This window comes from Lepisma saccharinum, chromosome 4, assembly GCF_977018435.1.
Source record: "Lepisma saccharinum chromosome 4, izLepSacc3.1, whole genome shotgun sequence".
NCBI lineage: Eukaryota > Metazoa > Arthropoda > Insecta > Zygentoma > Lepismatidae > Lepisma > Lepisma saccharinum.
In genome coordinates, this window is record NC_139232.1 from 9,398,375 (window position 1) to 9,423,332 (window position 24,958).

At 36.6% G+C, this 24,958-nt stretch overlaps 1 protein-coding gene across 3 annotated transcripts in view; it reads left to right on the top strand.

Moving 5' to 3' along the window:
- LOC145986369 (rac GTPase-activating protein 1-like) overlaps nt 1–24,958 on the top strand; it is a 76,616-nt gene that overhangs the window by 6,987 nt on the left and 44,671 nt on the right. The window contains exons 1-3 of one of the 3 annotated variants that reach the window (XM_083120280.1): nt 10,162–10,370; nt 15,870–15,978; nt 19,033–19,235. In XM_083120280.1, coding sequence (XP_082976406.1) covers nt 15,885–15,978; nt 19,033–19,235 — 297 coding nt within the window. In that variant the 5' untranslated portion in view covers nt 10,162–10,370; nt 15,870–15,884. Of the gene's footprint in view, nt 1–10,161; nt 10,371–15,869; nt 15,979–19,032; nt 19,236–24,958 lie in introns of those variants that run through there. The other 2 variants (XM_083120281.1, XM_083120279.1) reach the window with 2 other exon arrangements.

The following is a 24,958-nucleotide window of genomic DNA, read 5'->3' on the forward strand; positions in this document are numbered from 1 at the left end:
TCAAATTAGCACTACTGACTATGTTTGTGTTGAAGGATAATTTTCAGCACATTAAACGATCCTCACAGACAAGAGGTGGAGTCTGAGTGTGGATAACGCAAAAAGATTCATGGTGGTCACTAGGATCATGATAAAATTCAAGTATAATTCCTGGTTTTCAAGGGGTGAACTTTCCAAAAATTCAAGGATACAAGCCGATGTTTTCTCTATTCCAACCTTACGTATTACCGACTCTCACCCTCCCTTCCATACACAAAAATATTGACAATATAAAGGGTTTGTATGATTCCAATGTAACAAAAAATGTACCTAATCAACTTCAAGATATATTATTTTGTAATAATCTTCCGTTTGTCAGATAGATTGTTCTGTAAAAAACAGTAACAAAGTAAACGGATTCAGAAAATTTAGTTTCATTTTCCATGTAGCTTTCTTTTTCATCCTCAAAAAAAATGAATGAAATAAAAGCTAAACTGAGAGAAACTTCCCTCAGGGCATTTATAAACATGTATAAATTTAATGGGACATGGATTAATAAAAGTTGCAATTTTCCACATCAACGGCGAAAAAATGGAATAGAGGAAACATCCGCTTGTACCTTTCTTCATGTTCTGCCAAAATTCATAAATAATTTCCAGAGACAATAATGCACGTGTAATTCCCGGAATTTAAGGAATTCCAAGTAGTGAGTAGCCACCCTGATATTGTGCAGCAAATTATACATACGTAATTCATTTTTCATATCAACAAGTAACTTTTTCTAACAGCACAAGTGCAGTATTATAATAATTTGTAGATAATTTAAAATGATATAAAGAAATGAAAATTTGTTTAGAAAATTAATATTTGGTTATTACAGTTCTTGTGAAATTTTGTTTTTAATGATTGTATCTAATCAGTATTTTTCAGGAATTTTTTACCAAATTATGTCTTTTTGCAACCTATTTCAGGATTTTTCGAGCCTAATTTAAGATTTTTAGAACATAATTTAAGGTTTCTAGAACCTATTTTAGGATTTTTAGAACCTATTTTAGGATTTTTAGAACCTATTTTCGATAAAAGTCTAGACGTTATCTTAAAAACCAAGTTCAAATTTGAGAGACTTTTTATGTTAAAAGAACATATATTGTTTTGTGTGTGTTCCGTTATTTGTAGAGCATTGAATAAGCATGACGTACATGCAGTTTCAATACGGAATTGCAACAAGAATTTAAAGTTCCTGCGTCTTTACACAAACTCAAAAAAACAAGTCTTGCGTTGTGTGTCTGATATGTGGGGTAAGGTTTTCGGGAAGATTTATATAAGCGATTGGTGAAGAATAAAGCTGCTCTCAAGGAGACTGGTTCTTCTGATAAATTCTTCTGGCACTCCTCAATTTCAGCGTAGGACTAAACTCAAAGGTTGATCAGAAGGGACCATAAGCACCAGGGGTGCCTACAGGGGGTTTTATGATGCAGGTTGCGCCATCGAGATTTTTTGGGGGGATTTTTTCCATTCATATAATATAAAATTCAACATTTATATCTTTTTTCCAAAATATGTGTAAACATTTTACACCTTAAATGCACCATATTTAATCCATTAGATGAAGAAAAGAAAATGTTTAAGGGTATTATCGAAGATGAGAGGGGGGAATATCCAACTCTTACATATTAGGCCTTAATTGACATGTGGGTTCTGAGGGGGGGGGGGGGTTCTGAATTAAATTTTGGGGGGACAGTATCCAACTCTAGGTCTTAGATTATGGCAGGTATTTTAGTTAGAAGGGGATTGAGCATTAAATTGAGGGAATATCCAATTCATGTGTATTAGTATTGTCTTAGACTGTTGCGGAAATTCCGGTGTGGAGACTAAGAATTATTTTTTTTGGAGGAGGCAATATCCACTCTTCAATATCAACAGTAGGAGTAAATTAATTGAGTATTAAATTTAAAGGGGGAGATAGAAAGCTATTGATAAAGTGTTAAATCTTAGATTGTCAAGTGATTTCTGTAGTGGAGAGAGAGTTCGAACATTAAATCTCAGAGACTGTATTTAACGATATGGTATCCACACGTTTTCGACCCCGAACATGTCAAAGGAGAAGCTGGAAAAGACTAAGAAAGTATTGACATCCTAATATATTAATATTCTTGAAAACCCGCAAAGAAATGGATGTAAAAATTTTCTTGCTCGTTTCGCTCGCAGTGTTTTGGTGGGATGCGTGTCTGGAGCTTTAATAAGGTGCATTACAGGACAAGCGATATTCTGGATTATGATCAACGATTTATGGGGTAGTCTTGAGTGATGGGCGCCCTGTTTAGGGAGGAGAGTCAGATCAAGTATAGTGTTCAGTAAAGCTAAGAAAAAGTTACTGTCTGTAGACACACTGTTATAATTAAATACATTGTGTGGATTACGATATGGTTTGAGGGCGCGAATGATATGATTTTTTTTTGGGGGGGGATACGTGAATTTTGGGTGGGACGCATGACATGATTTTGGGAGGGATGCACCATTGGCCTTGGGGGGATGGGCACCCCTGAGAAGCACTGTGCAAGTCACACCGAGATTATAATAATTAATAGACTACCTTTTGACAACGGGAGATCATATTTCACTTATCGTTTATAGTGTGTCATTTATGTGATACATCATTTAATAAACAATAATAGTAATACGTCAATTAAAACAGTAATTTTATAATTAGGCTTAACCGATTTTTCAGGAGGGGAATAAACTGACCTCCTTGGGATGTCCCGTTTGTGGTTCAAAATGTTATGGTCACCCTATTATTACATGGCTTATTTCAATACAATTTATTAATGAATATACCGAATACAGCGAACATGACTTTAATTGCCTCGTAATCAGGAGCGGATCCACGGGGAGAACGATGGGGGCTTATCGCCCCTCCCAGCTGCTACATTTTTGGATATAGCCTATTTCTGAAGACTGAAATGTTCTGTCCTTTTTACAACAGGCTCGAGATTTTTTTTTAAAAGTTTGATCTAACTTTATGATTTTCATGATAGGCTAATAGGAACTGGATCTACAGATTAAATTTGTAACCTAACCACCATGCAATGTCGCCGCAACCGAATTGCGCACACTTTAGATCCAGGATTGCTCACAAATCTCACTGACCTGTTTTGCGCACAGATTCTGATCGAACGTTGCCACTTTGATAGCTTTAAAGTCTGTGCGCAAAACTGTTTTTTTTTCATTAGACAAGAAGAGAGAGAGAGAAATTAGCAATAAAATAGTAAATCATACCAATTTACTCAAACTCAAAAGTTAGGTTAGGTTAGGTTAATGACTGCAAAAAAACACACACACAAACAAACACAACAGAAGTGAAAACGGCTTGAGAACATTTTACATCTGACAACATCGCCTCATTGTTTTGTGCCTAATCCTGTACATTGTGACAGCTTGTCAACGGCTTATCAGATACCACGGATAAAACCGGAAAAGTGTGTGCAATCCGGCTGTAGCGTGCAATGTCCCTCCAAAGGGGATTGAACCGAGAGCCTTGATAATAGTTTATTTGTTTTCTTTGTTTATTCACTTTACTCCTTTTATCTGATCTTTAGTTTACCGTGGGAATCGGAGGAATTACGATAAGGATATAAAATAATAACCATTACCCCGGAACCTTGCAAAACTATACTCTTATCTCTAGAACATGGCTCTTCTTCACAGTCTACCATATATTGTTTACATAAAACATCAAATGTAGGTTAGAATTGAATCTCCGCGAGGTGAGGTACCCTGTTAAAATTCGCCCTTCCAAACTGTAACTTCTAGATTCGTCACTGCTTGCAATTGAGGGGTCCCAGGTTCGATACCCGGTGGAGAAACAATGGTACCACTTTAGACTGTAGGTCCGGTCCCGATTAGCGTATCTGTACATCAAGTGGACTTTAAAAAAAATTCAAATTAATGGTGCTACATTTGACTTACTAGTCTTGTTACATCTGGCATAGTAGCAAGCGCTTTATTTTCTGAGTTCTACCAAACTGCTTCTTTAGTTATATTTACGATAGAAGAAATTGATAAATGATTTTCCACATAAATATATCGTTGCAAGAAGTACTACCGACCCATTGAGCAAGGGGGCTCGGTCAAGGGGCCAGGAGCCAGGATCCCCCTAAACACTACCCAAGCACTAAAATTAAATAATAAAAATATGCTTGTTTAGAATTTGTTGTATAATCGTGGATTATTCTATTTCTTCCGAACTAACTAGAAAGAAAAGCTTAGATTTATATCATACGGCTTTGAATGCCATTATTAAACAAGATTCATGCACACTACTACTCGCAATAATTTGCATAAAATATTAATTAATTAATTAATCAGGAACTTCACTTTTCGTCAATTGAAACTAACATCCCTCTTGTTATTGATTGAGTTGGTGTTTAAAGTCCACTTTATGCACAGTAAGACTAATTGGAACTGGACATTAAGTTAAAGTGGGATCCGAACCACTATGTGCCTCCACCGGTTTTCGAACCCGGGACCCCTTGATGACGATGACGCTACCACTGTGCCATCTGGGAGGCTCCTCTCTTGTTATAAATTCCTTAATTTTTTTTACATTAATTTCCCTGCCAGGACATTTGTTTTCATACATTCCGCCAATCGAAAATTTTATATCTGTATTTTTATAAACCGTCTTTTTACCTATTCATGCAATATAAATTTACATATTATTGTGAATAGGCGTATTAGATTGATGTGTTAATTTAAATATTTATGTTGTTGTTGTTGTTATTATTATTATTATTATTATTATTATTATTACTATTATTATCATTTCAGAGATACATGGTTCGGTTCCCCCAGAAATATATTTCTACTGTAGGATTAAAAATTATAGATATTCGAGTTTGGACTCCAATTAAGAATTCACCAGTATACATACTCAAAAATGAGTTACTTCAAAATTTAGCTTATTCAATTCTGCGTCAATCCATGCTAACCAATTATTTTTTCGAGTATGCCATCTTTTTTTATTGTTGTGACAATAAAAAAGTTCCCGTTTTTTGAGTTTTGCAAACGATCGCTCTCATTGAAATTCTATAAATAAAAAACGGGTGTTCCGATCGTGATCAAATTTTAGTAAGTTGCAGGCAGAAAGGTATAAAACACAATTCTTCATGTTATGATTTTTTGTCTGGGGGGGGGGCAAGTACCAGGAGTATAAACGTGCCTATAATAATAATAATAATAATAATAATAATAATAATAATAATGGCATTATTATTATTGGCATTTTTTCTGGTATTTTTTCAACACGTTCAATTTCACATTCGCTAATAATGGAAAACAAGCACACAAACTGTATTTTTGAAAGACAAAATGACGAATATAATTCCTTTTGTACATATGACATGTGTAACTTTCATGTAGAAAATATGTTTTTCACATATGCAACAAGGAGCGACGTAAAATAAAAATATACATATGCAACATGTTAACACAAAATTGTGCACGTATTCAATGTTTCTTTAATACATATATATTATTTATATACATTAGATACATAATCAATTCATCCACCTCATAACAACCAACAGCAAAAATGATATAAATTGTCTCTCACATGTGTGTGCTCCTTTTCCTCAAAACGATTGTTCATACATTTAAAACAAAACTGTTTAGCTACAACAGTCCGAGGTACACATTTGGTCTTACTTCTCTCTCAAGTAATCTACAATGCATTATAGAAAATAAACAAACACACTGGGAGCGAAGCAAGAAAATTTTCAGATCCAATTTTTGTAAACTTAAAACAATATTGATTTAATAGGGCGCAAATTATTTCAGAGGGCGCCATGGCTTTCTCTCTTTTACAACTATTTTTATATTTAGATCGTTCGGTGCCCAGGTCCGATTTGTGCCCCCTAGCTATGGCTCTGAACGAATATATGAAAACTAATTTCATCTTGAATATAATTTTGTCATGCTACTCGTATATTCTGATAGCCTTGGTTTTCTTCATTTCAATGTATGCCCATAGGCGCCGACTCCATGGGGTTTGGGGGGCAGAGCCCCCCCAATGTTAACGATGAAGGGGCAGAGCCCCCCAAATAATTTTGCTTAAGAGGATCTAATGTATTATTTTGCTTCTCTTGTAAAGTTTACTCTGAATTGTGCCAAATGAACTTAACTTTAAATACACATTTGGAATATTCTAGACCATCAACTTTGGGGAGCTGAGACCGCTAAACCATCAACTTTGGGGGGGGGGGGCTATGACCAGAGACAGCAAAACACATGACTTATTACTATATACAAAGTATATAATTATGAGTATTGTTAAATTTTTTACTAAAAAGAGTTTCAAAAGACGATGTACATGAACTGGGAGAGTGGATGGGACGTTCAGGCTACAAATGGCTCACATGACTTTCAGAACGAGATCATTGATATATTAGGGAGATCTGTTTTGCGCTCCGTGGTAGCAGATATTAAAAGTCGGGAATATTTTGCTGTTATGGTTGACGAAACATGTGACATATCCATCCGTGGACAATTAATATTCTGCATTCGAACTGTGAATAAAAATTTTGATATTTTTTTAGGAATTCATGGGCTTTTATGAGATTCCGAACACTGAAGCCAAAACTTAAAAAAGGAAGAGTGAGTCATTCATTAATTTATTTCAGTGATCAGAGACCCCCCCTATAATTTTGGCAAGTCGGCGCCCCTGTATGCCCCCCCTAGAAATGGCTTCCGTCCAAGGTTGGCAGGGCAATGCCCAATGTTCTGTGGTTACGCCACTGGCCACAAATAATTTCACGGGGCGCCATGGCATTCTCTCTTTTACACCGTTCGGCGTCCCCCTAACTACGGCTCGAATTGTATTTTTATAGGCATAAAATTTGAAATCGACGGGGGCAATATTCCCTCTGTGCCGCCTGAAGGTGCCCTTGGCCGTAATTGTTTGCCCACCTTGAATTTATTTATTTCCAAGGTTGGGGTGGGGCAATGCCCCTGTGCCCTCCTACAACAGAAACCTGGCTAAATACCAACAAACGTTCTTGTCAGGGTTGGGATCTTCACAAAATATTTACTCTTCTTGTCGAGACTAAAAATATCGTCTGTAACCAAGTAACATACTCTCTTTGGAATTTATTGCTTTATTTAGTAAATAAAGTATTATAATACTTGTCTCATATTTTGGATTCAATATAATAACAGAAACCTTAACCCTTGAATTCCCAGTGTCCCCTACAGGGGACTCTATTTTGAGACGTAATATTTCATTTTCAACTTAATTTTTAATTATTTTTTAGGATTCTTTCTAATTTTAGTATATTTCTGAAGGCAGCCAATACAGATATAACTGTTGACTCACCTGGTGGCGCTTCCAGGAACTAGTAATTCAAAATGGCCGAGGAGTTGATGGACGGTATCGCCATGTCTTCCTCTTCAAAAACACGTGCAACAGACAAAAGGTAAGATCTGTGTATGTTTGTTAATTTATAATATAGGTAATAGGCTAACGTTAAATAATAAATAAAAAGAAAGATCAAACACTAAATATAAATACGAGTTATTTATTGAGAAATAATGGGTGTCCCCTGGAGGGGACACTGGGCATTACATGATGTGAATCACATCTCACTCACCCAATGTTTGATTTTTTATAAGAAAAAAATTCTCTTATAATAATTATTATGTAGAATATTTGTAAGAAACCGTAACGTTCTAACAAGTTTCTTTGTCTTTTCAGTCTACAACTACACGAGATTGCTGAGCTTCTAATGCAGAACGACAATGACGTGGAGGAAGTTGTCCTTTTTCCTCCAGATGATGGAAGTATTACAGATGAGGAGAGTGGAGATGAAGCGGAAGCAGACATCAATCACCTTCCAGGTGTGCTGAGATCAAGAGTGGAGGTAAAATTAACTTCTCAAAATATTTCTGAAGCTTCAGAACTAGCGAAAGGTGATAACAAGGTGACATCAAAAATAAAGAAGAGAAAGCTTTTACCAACTCCTGTGAAAGTATGGACAGATAAAATTGAACGTTTTTCACCTTCTTGTGGCAGGGGTAATCGAGACTAAACAACCAGTTCAGTGCTTTGAACTTATGTTCAGTGATGAAATTATAATTCTTATGGTTGAAATGAGTAATCAATATGGTTTACAAAACAATCGTGTTTTGAATGTAACAATTAGTGCAATGAAAGTATTTTTAGCTATTTTGTTCCTTACTGGATATATCCGACCAAAATACATGAGAATGTTTTGGGAAACAAAAGATGACACTCACAACAAACTGGTATCTGTCAGTATGCGTAGAAACAGATTTTTTGAAATTCAGCAGAATTTACATTTATGTGATAATCTCAATTTACCTCCCAATGATAAATTTGCAAACGTTCGCCAATATTTCAGCCTGCTAAATAAGAATTTCATTGAACAATACTCTGTAAATTGGTGTAAACCTGTTGAGTTCAATATAATAAATAAATAAATAAATAAAGTCGCCACCAGTCATGTGTCAATAGATGAGACTATGGTACCATACTATGACCATCACTCTTCAAAGCAGCATATTCATGGGAAACCTTTCAAATTTGGATATAAAATGTGGTCTGCAGTCACTAATCTAGGATATCTCATTTCATTCGAACCTTACCAAGGTGCTGCAGCTTCAAAACTCCCATACCAAGATGAATTTGGTTTCGAAGCAGCAGTGATACTTGAAATGGAGACACGTATGCCCAAGGAATTTGGACCCTACAACTTCTATTTTGATAATCTTTTTACTAGTTTCAGACTGCTTTCAACACTCAGTGAACACGGAAGTGGAGGAACTGGCACTATTAGAGAAAACAGACTTGAGAAATGTCCACTTGATAATTCATCTGATCTGAGAAAGCAGCCACGGAGTACAATGTCCTTCAAGACGACTGAAAATTTGATGGTAGTGAAGTGGCATGACAATAGTATCGTAACACCTGCTTCAAATTATCATTCTGCTCATCCAATTTCTAAGGTTGACCGAGTTGGAGTTGTTGGCGGAAGGAGGAAGATGATACAAGTTGACTGTTTGTCTGTCGTTCAAATGTATAACAGATACATGGGTGGAGTTGATAGGTTCGACGAAAATATAGATTCACTTCGTGTTGGCCTTAGAGGTAAAAAGTGGTGGTATTCCCTATTTGCATTTGGCCTTGATGCCGCATGCCAAAATGCTTGGTATTTGTTCAGAAAATGTAAAGACAAGAGTTACACATACTGCGATTTTCGCAGAAACATTGTGCGTGTTCATTGTGAAGTCCATGGCACATGCCGTCAGAGACATTATGCATGTGCTTCCCCAGCCGACAGTAGAGTGCCTGATGAAGTACGAGACGACGGAGATATTAGTGAACACATTCCACAGGAGTGTTCACAAAAGAGATGTGCCAAGTGTCACAAACACACGAGAGTCATGTGTACGAAGTGTAAAGTTAGCCTTCAACTTCAATGTTGGTATGAGTTCCATACAAAAAAGTGATAGTAAAAGTGGAATGCTAATTCAGAACTACAATTATTTAACTATGTTTCAAAGTGTATAAAAGGTTTATCAATGATTTGTATTCTTGTATCAGTATATGTTGTATAATACATAAGTGTTCAAATGGAAACACTTTTTTTCATTAATGTTCATCTACTTCCCAGTGTCCCCTACAGGGGACGCCCCTGTAAAAGTATGTATCGTTGTAAAAGTTAATAAAGTGAGAAATAAATTCATTGAGAGATATCAATTACATCCCAAAAATGTGAAAAGTATAAATTTTCTATCACACATGTACCTTCGGGAACTGGAGGGTTAATGAATTATTGGAATAATTTCCGTCGCTAAAAATGGTACCCCTGATGTGTCCCAATGCGCGATGGATCTCCCTTATCGCACAACGCAAAGACAACATTGCAATATGACGTCAGGCGACGAATTCATACGTTGATAGGTTTTGTCTGTTATATTTGGTTCTCTTAGCATAAATACACTGTAAGTATATTATTTATGCTAATAGAACTAAAACTAAGAAACCTAACCTAACAACTTAGACATTTAGCCTAAGAATGAAACCAGAACGCAAGGTTACCTCACGTTGTTCCATAAGGGATACCAATACGCGATGTGATTGGTGAGTTTTAAAACGGCCATAATCGAGGAGCGCTGGAAATCAAAAGTGACTCACACAAAACATATTTGATAAAGCTTTGTGTAGTTATGTGGAAAACGGAAGAAAAGCGAAAGCATTGGACTTACTAAAATAGTAATTTTACTAGGATTGAACTGTTAGTAAACTAAAATTGTTCAAGTTATTGGTTTGTAAGTGCTTTCTTCAGTGCAAGTGCTGAACGCCGCCGAGTTGGTGCGTAAGTACAGGAAGTTGTTTTGTATAGCATTTTTATTTGCGAACAATATTTCGTATTTCTTGTTCAATCGATGAAATAGCTAGTGTTTAAAATCTTCGGACAAATCGATACGGTAGTTGAAGAGTCGTACATGCCTTCTTGTTGCTTTACTTTTTGTGTATGGAAATTGAATTAATGTAGGTGAACACAGTACCAAGGGTTTATCATGAAATTTATCTTTCGTATGAATATGCATTTACAACCCCCCCCCCTTCCCGCGCACAGAAACAAATTGTATTGATTCAAGTAAGATTCGACTTGTACATGAGCCAAGATTTTCTTCCTTGTATTTTTAATTTAGGTACTAGCCTAGATTTTTGTTTACCAGGTACCAGGTCATGGTGAATAGCAAACTATGCTTCCAAAGACAATTCTATTCCATTTAGAACTTCAACTTAAAGTTAGGAAATGATTTGTGTGTAGGTTGTGAACAGAGCTTAGCTTCAATAATTGGAAATTATTGAAACTACCCAAGCGAAAAATGTTCATTATCATTGAGAATGACGAATCATGATCATTGTGTGTCTGTAAAGTACAATGTTTTACAGTTTGTTACCTCTCGAAGAAGTATATAGCAGGCTTAAGTATTTGGAAAAAAAATTTTAAATGCTGTTGTTACTACCAAATAGCAGATTTTTGTTTATTTCTTGTAAATAGAAAGTTTCTTTTTGTGTTATTCTGAAAATTAAATAAATATATGTAATAATAAGTGATGGTTTTAAATAAATGCAATGCCTTGAATAGACTATGAAATGCAACCAAAGAGTGCTTACTAATACCACTAAGTGTATATGAAGGTAAGGCATTACAGTGTTCCCATTTATACATTTTTAAGTAGGTTAGGTTTGGTTGCCTTATTATTTCTAAAATTTTCTTCATCTGCACATTTTCTATGCAAAAAGAAACTTCAGGCAACTAGTACTTTTGAGTGATTCACTTGCGCAATCTACTTGCAAATTCACACTTTCTGTGACTAAAATACAAAACACCAGGTTCTCCAAATTTCAAAATTACTTCCATGACCACTTCCAATATTCTAAATGCATTCCTCATCCTTTAGTAAAACTTTTCAAAATCATTACATATTGGAACCATGACCCAAGCAAGTTTGTGACTAAGAGCAAATGTGAGCATGTGGTTAGTCTAAAATCAAACCATTTTTGTTTTTCCAGTATTTTACTTTTACATGCAGTATTCTATGTAAATTAAATTGAGGTTACGTTAATGCATATGTAAGCATTTCTCACAAATCCTATTTTGGTAAAACTTTCAAAGCCGGGAAACTGATTTCTTACAGGAGAAAGTACTTACGGAATTAAGTTTCTGTGGAATTCCAGAAGGTTGTAGAAGAGTTTTCTTGCATTTTTCAATGTCTTTGGCTGCTAATTCATGTATTTTTCTATAATAATGTCCGTCCGATGCACGAAAGCTGTTGCTTGCATTTCCATTCATGTACTTGAACTGGATGTTGCGAGCATCTGATGATGTAATCCCCGGTAAGTGTTTCCAAACACACAGTTTTTTTGCCCAACCTAAAGCAACCTAACCTCACCTTATCATGATGGTGCGTGGGGCTATCCAAAATTGTTTTTTGTAGCTATTCGTGGTTAGTTATATGATCCAGAATGTTTTTTGGGGCTATGCAGGAATGGTTTTTGAAGTAGTTTTTTTCACTATATTGCTCAACCTAACCTAACCTTACCGTGATGGTGCGTGGGGCTATCATGATGGGTTTTTGGGGCTATTCATGGATGGTCATACGATCCCGAATGGTTTTTGGGCCTATGCGGGAATTTTTCTGTTAACAAGGTTGAAACCCTGCTTTGCCGTTTCAAACACAGCATATCGACAACGCTAGTCAAGATTTGCCTGCCATTTTGCATGTTCAGGAAGCGATAAAATAACGAATAATTACTTGATATGTTGACAATAGATACTAATTTCGTTAAAAAAAGCGAAATCCCATCTCAACAATCTTTTGCAATGCAGAATAGGTAAGTGTGAATGTTAAAAATAACAGAATAAACGAGTTAGAGGCATTTCCCGGCTTTGATAGTTTTACCACACAATTACATTTCTTGTACCACCAACACGATGAAACCATGGTTCATGTGGCTTGAATTGAACAATTGAACTATATGATTCACCAAGTGTTACTAGTTCATGACAACACCAATTACACCAGTTAATCCAAATTTTATTTCTCACTAGGCAGAAGATCAACATAATATAATGATAACTGTGTCATATTTGGAAGACACACCGCTTTCTTAGGAAGACCTCTAGATTTGTAACAACAATTAATTTTGTTTGTTAACACTGTTCAACATTGAAATGTCACATATCAACAGGTTTTCGAAACATCTTGCCAACCAAAAAGGTTTCACCAACAAGTAATGTTTCATTCACTGCTAATGTTAATTGACATGTAAAGTTTATTTCTCATTAGGTGGTCATAAAAAGTGCAGAACTATAAAATAGTAGTTAACACTAGTTTTGGATTATGACTTTTTGCTTCTGAATTACACTTGGTAATTAAGTTGCCAGATTTTTTTTGCATAAATGTTATATGCTAGGTACCAAATGGCACCTAATGCTCTAGGGATATATCGGACAGCTCCCGGCTGCAGTTGAGTATAGATGACGCATTTACTTGGTTAACGTCCAAGATCTGAAGAGAGCTGCCGCCACGAACGTGGGTGGGGATAAACAGCGGGCGAGTTGTTTTCGTCCAACGACACTCAACCTTCAGCCAATGGGCGCAGCTGTCATTCTGCTCGTCTACTCCATATGGAGTCTGTCACATAATTGCGGATATGCTGTTACCGTACTTTGCAACTTCAATGGGGAGACCGTGGAGGTGTTTGTGCGCAGGGGGACAAGGTAGCATAGAGTAGATGTGTGGCAACACTGTGGATTGAATGTAGTTGTTGCAGCTGGTGGGCATGCTCCATTAACTTCAATGCCAGCCGGTCGTTAACGTAGCTAGCATGTCGACTATACTAAATTACTAAATGTTGTCACCTTGTAATCACGAGGTCCCGGGTTCGATACCTAGTGGAGGCACATGGAACAGGGGTTCTGATCCCACTTTAAACTGTACGTCCAGTCCTGATTAGGCTATCTGTGCCTAAAGTGGACTTAAAACAACAATTCAAACTTTTAAACAAGCATCTGAGTATTAATCCATGATATCAGTTATACCTGTAATACAAGAAGTACTTTTGAATGTGGCCGCGGTGGCTCAGTCGGTAACGCGTCTGACTACCATGCTAAAGGTCCCGGGTTCGATCCCCGGCCGGTTCAAATCCGGGAACTTTTCTAACGTTGGAAGCGGCCCCGGCGCCCACCCAGCATCGAATAACATGGGTACCTGGGGGAAACCCTGGGGGGTAAAGGTGGTCAGGGGCGTGATGCTGATCACATCACCCCCACTCACGACCGGATGAAGAAAGTGTGAGGCGTTACCTTTACACCCCCTATACGCCTTCATGGCGTAGTGCTATGCACAGGGGAGCACTTTACTTTTACTTTACTTTTGAATGTGGTTGACAACTAATTTAAAACAGTTTATTTTTAATAATTCTCTGAAAGTTACCAAAAAGGTTTCTTTATTAGCATGCACTATTAATTGGACATTATTCATTGTCTAATGCTTGTACCTACACTTATTCTAACATTACGTTTCGAGAAAGCCTCTTTTCTCTCATCTTCACATTAACTTTTTTTTTTTTTTCTTTTTTCTTCTGATGGTAGGAATCGAATCTACGATAGACCTGTAATTTCACTACAAACCTTGTGCGTTAACCAACTACTCACATGGAAGGTACTGTACATTGTAACATAAGTGGAGCATGAGTGGAATATAAATGGAGCATAAGTGGAATTTTGGGGTAGAGTAGTTGTTTAGTGCACTTAATTTGATGTAAATCACAGGTCTGTCTTAGGTTTGACCATACCATCGGCAAAAAGAAGTTTGTTCATCTGAAAATGAGATAAGAGGTGCTCTCTTGAAATGCAGTGTTATACCAAGTTCAGGTAAAAGCACCAGACAATGGATAATGCCCAATATTGCATGCTAATTTTATATTTGTCAACAAGCCTAGACACAACTGAACTTTTATTCTTTATGCCATAATTATTTGATTAATATTTAATCTCAAGGGTGAATATTAATTAAGGTATAAAGTAAAAAAAATATGAAAGTATTTATGAGTAAAATTGTTTGGATGGTCTCGACTTTTTAAAAAGTATTTAGCAAACTGCACTATCATAACTAACTAACTCTACAGCTTTCTTAAACCGGAAGGTTTATGGCTGCTGCAACACAGCCCTTGCATCTGTGTCTATCCTGATCAAGATCTATCCACTCTTTTCCATCCCTACTGATTTCCTTTAGGTCCATTTCAACGTTATATTTTTGTATTGGTCTTCCTACTTGTCTCCATCAGGCTTCCCAACAAGAATCCTGTAAACTCCTCTTTCCTCTCCCATTCGGGCCACATGGCCTGCCCACCAGATATTATTAGAATGATTAAATCAAGAAGACTTCTTGGTCGTCTTAATATCTGGATGATATTCTTGACTTCTTGATTTAATCATTCTAATAATATCTGGACATAAATACAAATTAATAGTTCTAAATTATGTAACCTTCTCCACTCACCTGTCTCCTCATCCCTTTTAGGTCCAGATATTTTATTAAGAATTTTATTTTCAAACTGCACTATCATGATTGAAAACAACAGGTCTAGGACTGGAACAATGATTGAAAACTATGTTACATTCTAATGCAGCTACTAAGGAGTTTAAGGCTTGGCTGGACCCCTGCCAGGGCAACTGTTTTCAAATTTTTTTTCTCTCGAACAACTGATATTTCAAGATGTGAAAATTTACAACAACTTAGGACTCCTCCTAGAGCATTGATGTGAATTTTCGCGTGGTTTGCTTTCTATGTTATGTAGATATTTCCAATAGTTTAATAGACTTACGTAATCACGAAACTGTTGAGAATATCTTGATAACAGCAAAAGCAAACCACATAAAAATTCACCTCAATGCTCGAAGGAATTCTAAACTGATGTAATTTTTCAGATTTTGGAATATCATATAAGTTGTTCGAGAGAGGAAAATTTGAAAACAGCTGCCTTGGCAGTAGTCAAAGGTCCAGCTAAGCCTTAAGATAAACATACATGCTTATGTGTAAATCCTTCTTGTATTTAATCAATAGTGATGGATCTCAATACTAGGAACTTGCTAATTATAAGACATATGTCCAGGAAGCATATAATTATACTGTTCTAATAAACTATTTTAGCCACAAAAGAATGCATGGCCTGAACAAAAATAGCCATTGGTTGGAAATATTGAGAATGAGTATTCTGTTTCTATTCCAGATCTTTCAATATTAACTTTAAATAAATGCAATCTCTCAGACAATTTCTTTTTTTTTCTTTTTAGGTGTATCCAAGAAAAATGGCAACTACAGCACCTCCGCTTTCCCTAGTGGCCTCTTTGGATGATTTTTATCGTTCGGCTTGTGACATTTTCAAGAATCGTGTTACTGAAGGTAGGAGTATGTTAGATACATTGTGGTTTTCAGATCATTGCAGTATCATTGCAAGGTGCTCTTGAAATGAAGTAAAATATTGAGAAGTCTCTTTTATATGAATATGATTTATAATCTTAAATTGATTGTTACCTTATTAACACTCTCACTCTGTCCTGGGGTCCGTGCAGACCCCAAGCACCTTTAGCTAGTTGCCAAAAATAATATATCGTTCTCTGGGTTGTCATATCTCATAACATCTTGTCTCAAAAAGTGTTAACATGGTAAGAATTTCACTACACATATACCAGGGGTGGTTAGAATTTTTAACATTTTGTGCATGAATGTCACATTTCCATGACTTGGGGTCCATGTGGACCCCATAGTTATGAGGTAGAATTTGCATTGCATGAGTTTCCCACCTCACTGAAAATTGTTCCTGTAAGAATTTGCGAGGGCCATCTATAATTCCCGACAGAGGGCACTGTGTGTTTCTCGAGAGGTGGTGCTCTACGTACACATCATTGCAAATGTCATCTGACCATGCTGGACTGTGTAGATATTGCTGGGTGAATAATTTGGATTTTTGAGGGCTCAGATTGGGATCTACAAAGGACTTCAGAAACACAAGCACTGCAATCTGAAGTTCGCCTTTCATTTAGATCATTGAGGGTGGATATTCATAAACCACACTCTGCAGCGACTGGAACAGGTATTCAAGAGCCGCATAAAAAAATACGTTGCCAGCTACGTCAACTTTCTGGTGAAGACCCAATGCACAATTTGCCATATCACACATTGTCCGGAACACCAGCGACACATGTGCAGAGAACATTTAGAAATGTCAGAATGTATGTGTAATTTATTTATTTAATTGAAACACTGCAGGCCCATGCCCAATTACAGTGTTCAATAATTATGATATTGTGAAAGTTAAATTATAATATTCTTGGGGGTTATATATAAAAGTGTGTAATAAAATAACTGAATCAGTGTTCATTACTAAGAGAACACTTAGATTAACACAAGTGTCATGTAATCAACAGTAAATGCATGTTTTAAAATGTGGGGTCCTTGTTGGCCCCAGATCATAAGGGCACATTACGAAAGGACAGAGTGATAAGGTTAAGAGAAGCTAATTAATTGTTACAATATAATATGTCAGCATTGCCAACCTACCATACACAGATGTCATATGGGCTGCATTTTTCTATCTACCCTTGCATTTAACAGATTCCTGTCGGTGTGTATAATAATATAACCAGGGGTAGAAAAATACAGGGTGCCCAGTTGCCATGGCACCTGAATTTTCTAACCCAGTTTCATTTTCTTGAATAATTTAAGGCAAGGAGGGACAATTTCCCCTAAGTCTTTCTTGCTGGGACAACTACAGATCACTGTTGCCAACTTCGCTCTTTTGGATCCAAATCTGGCTGTTTCGTGCACTCGTTTGACTGTGAACTGTGGCACCCGCCCTCTGTCGCACCATGTTGCCACCACTGGCTCCGGCCGGTCCATAAAAACCAACCTTTGCCATGAGTACATTTTGCATGTGACGTGATATTCATATATGTATAGGCTGCATCACCCACCCCTCTTTACTACCCAGGTATTATTATATATAACGCTGTTGCTAAGGTGAAGATGACAATATTGTTATCCGGGAATTCTTTATTTTCGATTTCATATGAACATCGTTGGATTATTGAGATGGGTGATGCCGCCAAGTCTAGGCGGTGAAAACTAAGAATAATTTGCCATCACTTTAAAGCTAACGGCAATAGCAGCGCACCCACCCCTCTGACACCTAAAATTATCCTAGGAGGCACTTTATGCAGCCTTCGTTAATCTAGCTCCTTGAGAGTCATCTTTATCTCTATTAATGATGAAATGTAGCTCTTTTATGCACACCAGGTTTGGCAACACTGCGAGGATGGCCATATGAGGCAAGGAGAAATGCATTAGGTTTATGGGACTATCATTTTATTCATTCTCTCGGGAATAACATCCAAAGACGTAGAAAAGTACATGGGCAGAAAAAGGACACGTTGAACTATGTCATAGTAGTAGGAAAAGTCGAAACTCCCATTTGATTAGCCGTAAGTTGAAGTTGATTTCCCATAAGGAATACATGGGATTCTGAAAATACTTATTAATCATATTTTTCAAACATCGTGTCTAGGTTATTAATCAACTTGAAAAACAGTTTTCACTTGCAACATGGAGAGAAATTCATACTAATACCTTTTTTAAATAGCACTGCCCAATCTGACGATATTGAAATAAATGCACAACTAGTGCGTAATTGTCCCTCCTCACCTTAAGCTCAATTATGAAAATTTCCATTATTACCTTTTTCTTTTTAAATGATGAGTACACTATATGTTTTTTCATGTTTATGCGCTTTCTGTATCATGTGTATCATTAAATCAGAGAAATAAATGTACCATTATACATTTTTTCCACTGTTGCAATCCGAATTTTAAAATCTGCAGTAATATGTCATGTTCGGCTATATATTAGAATGTATTGCATAGTTATTTAAGATGTTAGCAGTAGAACCTTTAGGAAGGCCACTCCAGGGCAAGAATTAATTACTTTTAATCCAGTCTAGTAAAAGTAAATGTTTTGAGGTCACATTTCAAAATGTGTAGCCTTCTCAAATGCAGGGATAATGTCTTCTGACTTGGAAGGACGTCCGCTCCTGCCACATTGACGTCAAGGTATAAACTTCCTCTCAACCAAGAAGCAGAGTGTATATGCGGTACACTCAATTGTCAACCTCACTTCCACATAGTACACCCTGGACTGCATTTTGCAGACTAACGAGGCTCTGGCATCTTCACCTACGGCCATTATAATCTTCAAAGGATTGTGTGTGTGTGTGTGTGTGTTGTCCTTGTTTGTGCTGAGTGCCCCTTTACAGCCTCAGCTTTTAACTTTCAAAATATTTTAGTCTTTGACATTACATTGTGTTATTAGTTATATTTTAGACTTGCACGCTTGTATGCGTGACCTTGCATGCACATGAATCCTTAACATTTTCTAAATACATTTTTGTATCATTTTTAATAGAATTTCTTCAGTTTGCACTTCATCAAGATGAATGGCGAAAAAAGTGGCAACAGGCAACAGAAGAAATTAAACGGCTACAGGCTGTCCAAGTGGAAGACAAAAAGGAAATTGCCTTGTTAAAAGCTAAGCGCAGTATAGCTCAAGAACTGTTGGACAAAGAGAGAGCTCTAAGGATTCGAGCAGAACAGGACAGACTAAATTTGGTGAGTATTTCATGCAGACTCCTTTAAGATCTTGCTAGCAAATATTCTGGGTTAAAATTGCAGCCCAGCAAGAGTGTTCCTTTCTGTTTGTCCTGTCAGCAAGTTCATTTAGTTGTCATTCATCCTCATCATTACTGTTTATCAAGTGGTTATCAAACATGCTTAGATGCCAGGGGTCCTGGGTTCGAATCACCAACCTGGGCATGGGTGTTCTTTGTGTAAGTGTCCCTTCCTCAATTTCATTATATCATCACTCATCCTCATCTTTGCAATTAGCCAAAAAAGCAAACTTGAATACAAATCAGTCAATCAACCAAAGTGTACTGAAGTACAAAGATTATTTGGGGCATTTCACGAAAAGTGGTCCTACTCCATGCTAATAACAAAATGAATTAATATGGAAATTATTGTCAAAAATTGCTATATTTTTAAAGCATCACACATTTAACACACTTTTGTTAATGCTTTTCCTGCATTCAGCCTATGCCATCATACTCAAGGTTTTTCATTTGTAAGGAGACACCACAAAGTACTTAATACCGTATTTACTGATGTATAATGCACACTTTTTTTCCAAAATGTTTGCCCCCAAAAACTGTGGTATGTATTATGCACAGAATAATTCAGATAACCAACATGAAACCGTACAGGGTCATTCCATGATTTTGGGACACTTACATTGATTTTTCATGTTTACAGAACCCTATCATCTTATATATCATTGTAAAGCTTGAATCCTGCAGTTTCTGAATATGGAAACAGTATCCCATTGAACATAACGACACTAATGTGAAATGCTGTTGAAATATGTTCATCAAAAAATGAAGAAACGTTCTGATTTTTATGGTACTTTGGATGAAAGAAAACATAAGGCAAAAGATAATAAAAATTAAAATGTATTACTGTCCAAATAATATGACATGCATGGAGTGTGTAAATTCCTTAATGGAAGAAATCTTGTGCTGCTAACTGCTGTTTGGAAGGTCCTGAATGTGCCTCGTATAAATGTTGCATTAGTCACGGAAAGAAAAAGTATACATTTTGGAAAAGAAGGAATGAGCAATTGAATAGGTATGATGTAATTCACTCTTGAGAATAGCAACAGATTTACAACCTACAACTAAGAAAGCCATTTCTTGAAACTGGATTGTACTGCGCATTATATACGAGATATAACTTTTTGTCACTGTTACCCATCCAAAACCAGAGTGCGCATTATACACGCTTGCGCACTAAGCACGCGTAAATACGGTAATTCTATGAAATCAGTTCATTATGAATAATCCAATCTCATGTCTAGAACCTTAAATTATATATGTAAAATGTTGCACACGTAACGCAGGAATGCCCCATTAAAAAAAATGATCTTCTTGACCTTACCACAAGGCAATGGATTTGATTGACCACAGGTCACAATTTCAGTGGTATTTATGCTGTTTTCCTTTAGGTTTGTACTCTCGATTCGAACATTCATACATACATTGTTCTCTGAAGATCATCCATTGGTCTGACGGAACTGTTAGAAGGCAACATTGAGTACACTGTTGGCCAAAAGTCGCGATCAGATACTAGATATAGTGCAAGCTGTATTATTTGCAAGTATTTGCAAGCAAAATTTAATTAGAAAGTTGTTAAAATACAGAGGAACTAGTATTCACTTTATCTGCGAAACTGTTTTTTCTTCTTTGTTCTCTTAATTTCAGTAGCCACTGCCACCATCCTCGTTGTAACTTGCTGTACTGTTGCTTGGCGTGCGTCTTTTGTTTGTAGTTCTCCGGCTGCCGATAGTTGCGCTGTTGTTAACTGTACGTCTGCATGAGTATTGTCTGCTATGTCCTGGTGTTCACCGTTGTAGTAGGGGAATCCAAGTGTGGTGAGCCTGTCCGCTATCGATGTTTAGCTCGTGCGGGAAGTGCATTATGGCATGTGTTAACACCGGGAAATAGTAGATGACACAGACGCAGACGTACAGTTAACAAAAGTGCACCTAGCGGCAGCCGGAGAACTACAAACATAAGATGCACACCAAGCAAAAAACAGTAAGTTGCAATGAGGATGGTGGCAGTGGCCACTGAAATTAATGGAAAAAAAAAGAAAAAACAGTTTCGCGGATAAAGTGAGTACTAGTTTCTCCGTATTAATATACTACCGCGTGTCTCTTCCCAATTATGAAAAAGTTGTTGGTAGAGAAATGTGTTTATCCTCCTCACGTATGTTGTGTGGTAATAATTTGTCTGTTTTCCGATAGTGGTCTGCCCAAATACTGCAGTTGAATGCTGGTGTGCATTACTAGTGTTTGATTTTGACTTGCTCAGATCAATACAGTTTCTGAATTTTCTGTCACAACAACAATAATAATATATCGATATCTGATATTTTGGCTCACCCATGGTCTTAGCCTTATATGTAGAGACCGGATGTTAGTCAAAATGCCTATTCATTATTGTTACAGATATCATAAAAAAATTTAATACAGTGAAACACCGATTTTACATTCCCAGTTTTACATTTTCCAGCATTATATGAGGGTCATCCAGAAAATAAAGACCGTTTGGTTATACAAAATGAAAAACACAATATTTATTAAAAAAAAAAAAAACAATTCTGTTACATACCTGAAGCTTCCTTCACTTCTCTACATAATCACCTCCTACATTTAAAAATTTGTCATATCGGGGTACGAGCTTCAGAATTCCCATGTTATACTCTTCTGCCGCCAGTTCATTAAGCCAACTCTTCATCACTTCCAAAACGTTTACCGCCCAGAAACTATTTCAGCTTAGGGAAAAGGTGGAAATCGCTAGGAGCAAGGTCTGGACTATAGGGTGGATGATCAAAAATTTCCCATACAAATTGATCCACAATTCTTGAGTTGCACCAGCAGTGTGAGGGTGGGCATTGTCGTGCAGAAGCACATTTCCTCCAGAAAACATTCCCTGCCTCCTGTTTTGGATGGCTCGTCGTAGTTTTCTTCGAGTCTCACAATAATGATTTGTGTTGATCGTAGTGCCTTTTGGCATGAAATCCATGCACGAGCGGTCTTTTGTTTGAATGCAGTGACCACCTGGCTTAATGAACTGGCGGCAGAAGAGTATAACATGGGAATTCTGAAGCTCGTGCCCAGATACGACAAATGTTTATATGTAGGAGGTGATTATGTAGAGAAGTGAAGGAAGCTTCAGGTATGTAACAGAATTGTTTTTTTCCAATAAATATTGTGTTTTTCATTTTGTTTAACCAAACTGTCTTATTTTCTGGATGACCCTCGTACATTTAATCTACATGGTCACAATAGAGCAAAATGCTATAAATTTTCCCCGATTTTACATCTTCCAGCATTTTAAGTTTTTTCACGTTGGTTCCCTGAAAACGTAAAATCGAGGTTCCACTGTATAAGTTTATCTCTGGGTATTAGGGTTTCATACATTAACATTTATTTTGCCTATTTTCATGTGTAATGCTTATAAATGCCTATTTGCTTGTTTTTCAAACTTAACTTTACATTCCCTTAAACAGTTGAAATTTACAGTAGCCAGTATTTTCTGAATGTATTATCTCACATTCCACATAACAAAATTCCACTTCATGTTTCCATTAGGTTTCCGGCAATCCAAAAATTCTCTCTAGAACGATGTGGTTTTCCAAATTTGTGGCTTCTGTTTATGATAAGTCACCTACTCAAGTCAAAGCAAGCAGCGTCATCAATACCAGCATCCCTTCTAGCTGACAATCACTTCCTTTCATTCAACTGCAAATGCTTGGGAATGTTGTGTTGTAGCTAGTATCGAAGATACAAGAGGGACATCCTTGACCTCCTTTCTCTCAGTTCGTTTTCCTCATTTACTGCAGAGTGGTGTTCTCTGCAAGTGGTGCGAAAGTGTTCGGTGGTTTCTCATTGTCATTTACTGGGTAGTTGTTTCACCATTCCAAAAGAACCGGCAGGATTCAAAACCGAACTGAGTAATTTCGTGAAAGAATTTGGGGATGCATTATCAACTGACTGATTGATCTTGTTTTGCAAAGTGTGTGAAACATCAGTGAAATGGACAATAAAATATCATGTTTTGCAGCATGTACAAACTGTGAAACATAAATCTGCTCTTGGAGCATGATTTAAAGATGTATTTAATTTGGTAGCAAATTTTATGTGCCTTTCTGCCTGCCTATTTTGAATTTTTTTTAGTGCCTAACATCCGGTCTCTACTTGTATGTATTTGTGTGTAAAGACATAATGCACAAAAAATGCTAAGATAGTTGTCTAATATTTGTGTTGGATAGTTTAATATCTATGACGGATAATTGTTGTTTTTTCATTAAAAATAACTGAATAGTACTTTTAAAAAAATCCTTTGCTCAGCAAAATCAGTTTTATGTTGTGCATAATGCTTGTTAATTTTTCACAATTACAATATGTAATGAACCAGCCATTTATTTGCTTTTTAATTGAGAATTGTTTCAACAGATTTGATTTGATTCCTAGTTAAAAAGCAACTGTATTGTTTATTTCTTTTGTACATTTTAAAGTTAATTTCCAAATGATTAACATCTAGAATCTGTAGTTCATGTGTTACATTGCATATTTTTTTTTATTAAAAAATTTGTTTGTTAAAAATAGTTACTTTAAATTTATTGTTTTGTCATTCCTGTATGTCATAACATAATGTGTACAATAGTTTTTCTTGGATGTACGCATTGCTTACATTGTAGAATTATTTTCCTGTAGTTTACGGTTATTACAAGGATAAGAAAACATTTTTTCTTTGACGTTTCAGGAGAACAATAATAAGTTTATTACAACAATGTAACATTGACAACTTCCATTATACGAGGTGTACACCAAAAGTACGTGCCGTTTCGTTCTAATTTTCAAGAAAAATGAAATACAATGAAATAACCTGTGTTTATTTTTCAACAAACTCTCCCTCTTTATTGATACATAGTTGCCATCGCTCAGTCCATTTTGTGTAGCATGTGGCATAGTCATATTTGGAGGTATGTTTTAGATACTGGAAAACAGCACTTCCCAGGGATGATCTATTGGCAAAATGGTGTCCACGAAGAGAATTCTTGAGGTTTGGGAACAACCAGAAGTCACTCGGGGCTAAATCTGGTGAGTATGGTGTATGTGTCAGAAGTTCAATACCGTGGTCAGCCAAGAATGAGGTCACAACATTAGCACGATGTGGCGGTGCATTGTCCATGTGAAGAATGAAATTGCCATTAGCCATTTGTGGTCGTTTCATAGTCAATTTCGGCAAAAATTCTGTAGCCAAAAGTTTACGAAAATACTCGCCCGTAATTGTATGACCTTTGGGAACTGGATGAGACAATATCACTCCCTGGGAATCCCAGAAGATTGCGTATAGCACTTTGTCATTTGATGCAACCTGACGAAATTTTTTCGGGGGTGGTGAATCCATGTGTTTTCACTGCATCGACTGTCTTTTTGTTTCTGGATTGAATAATGGAATTTGTGTTTCATCCATTGTCACAATACTGTCCAAAAAATGGTGTCCCTCCCTTCTGAATTGTGTCAAATTTGCAACACTGGATCGAACGCGAGCATCTTTTTGATCGTCACTAAGCAATCGTGGAACCCAGCGAGAGGAAACTTTCTTTAGGCAGAAATCTTTGGTGATTATTCGTTCTACTGTTCCCATTGTTAGCCCCAGGGTATCACAAATCTCCTGCATGGTGGCAGGCCTATCTTGCATGATAAAATG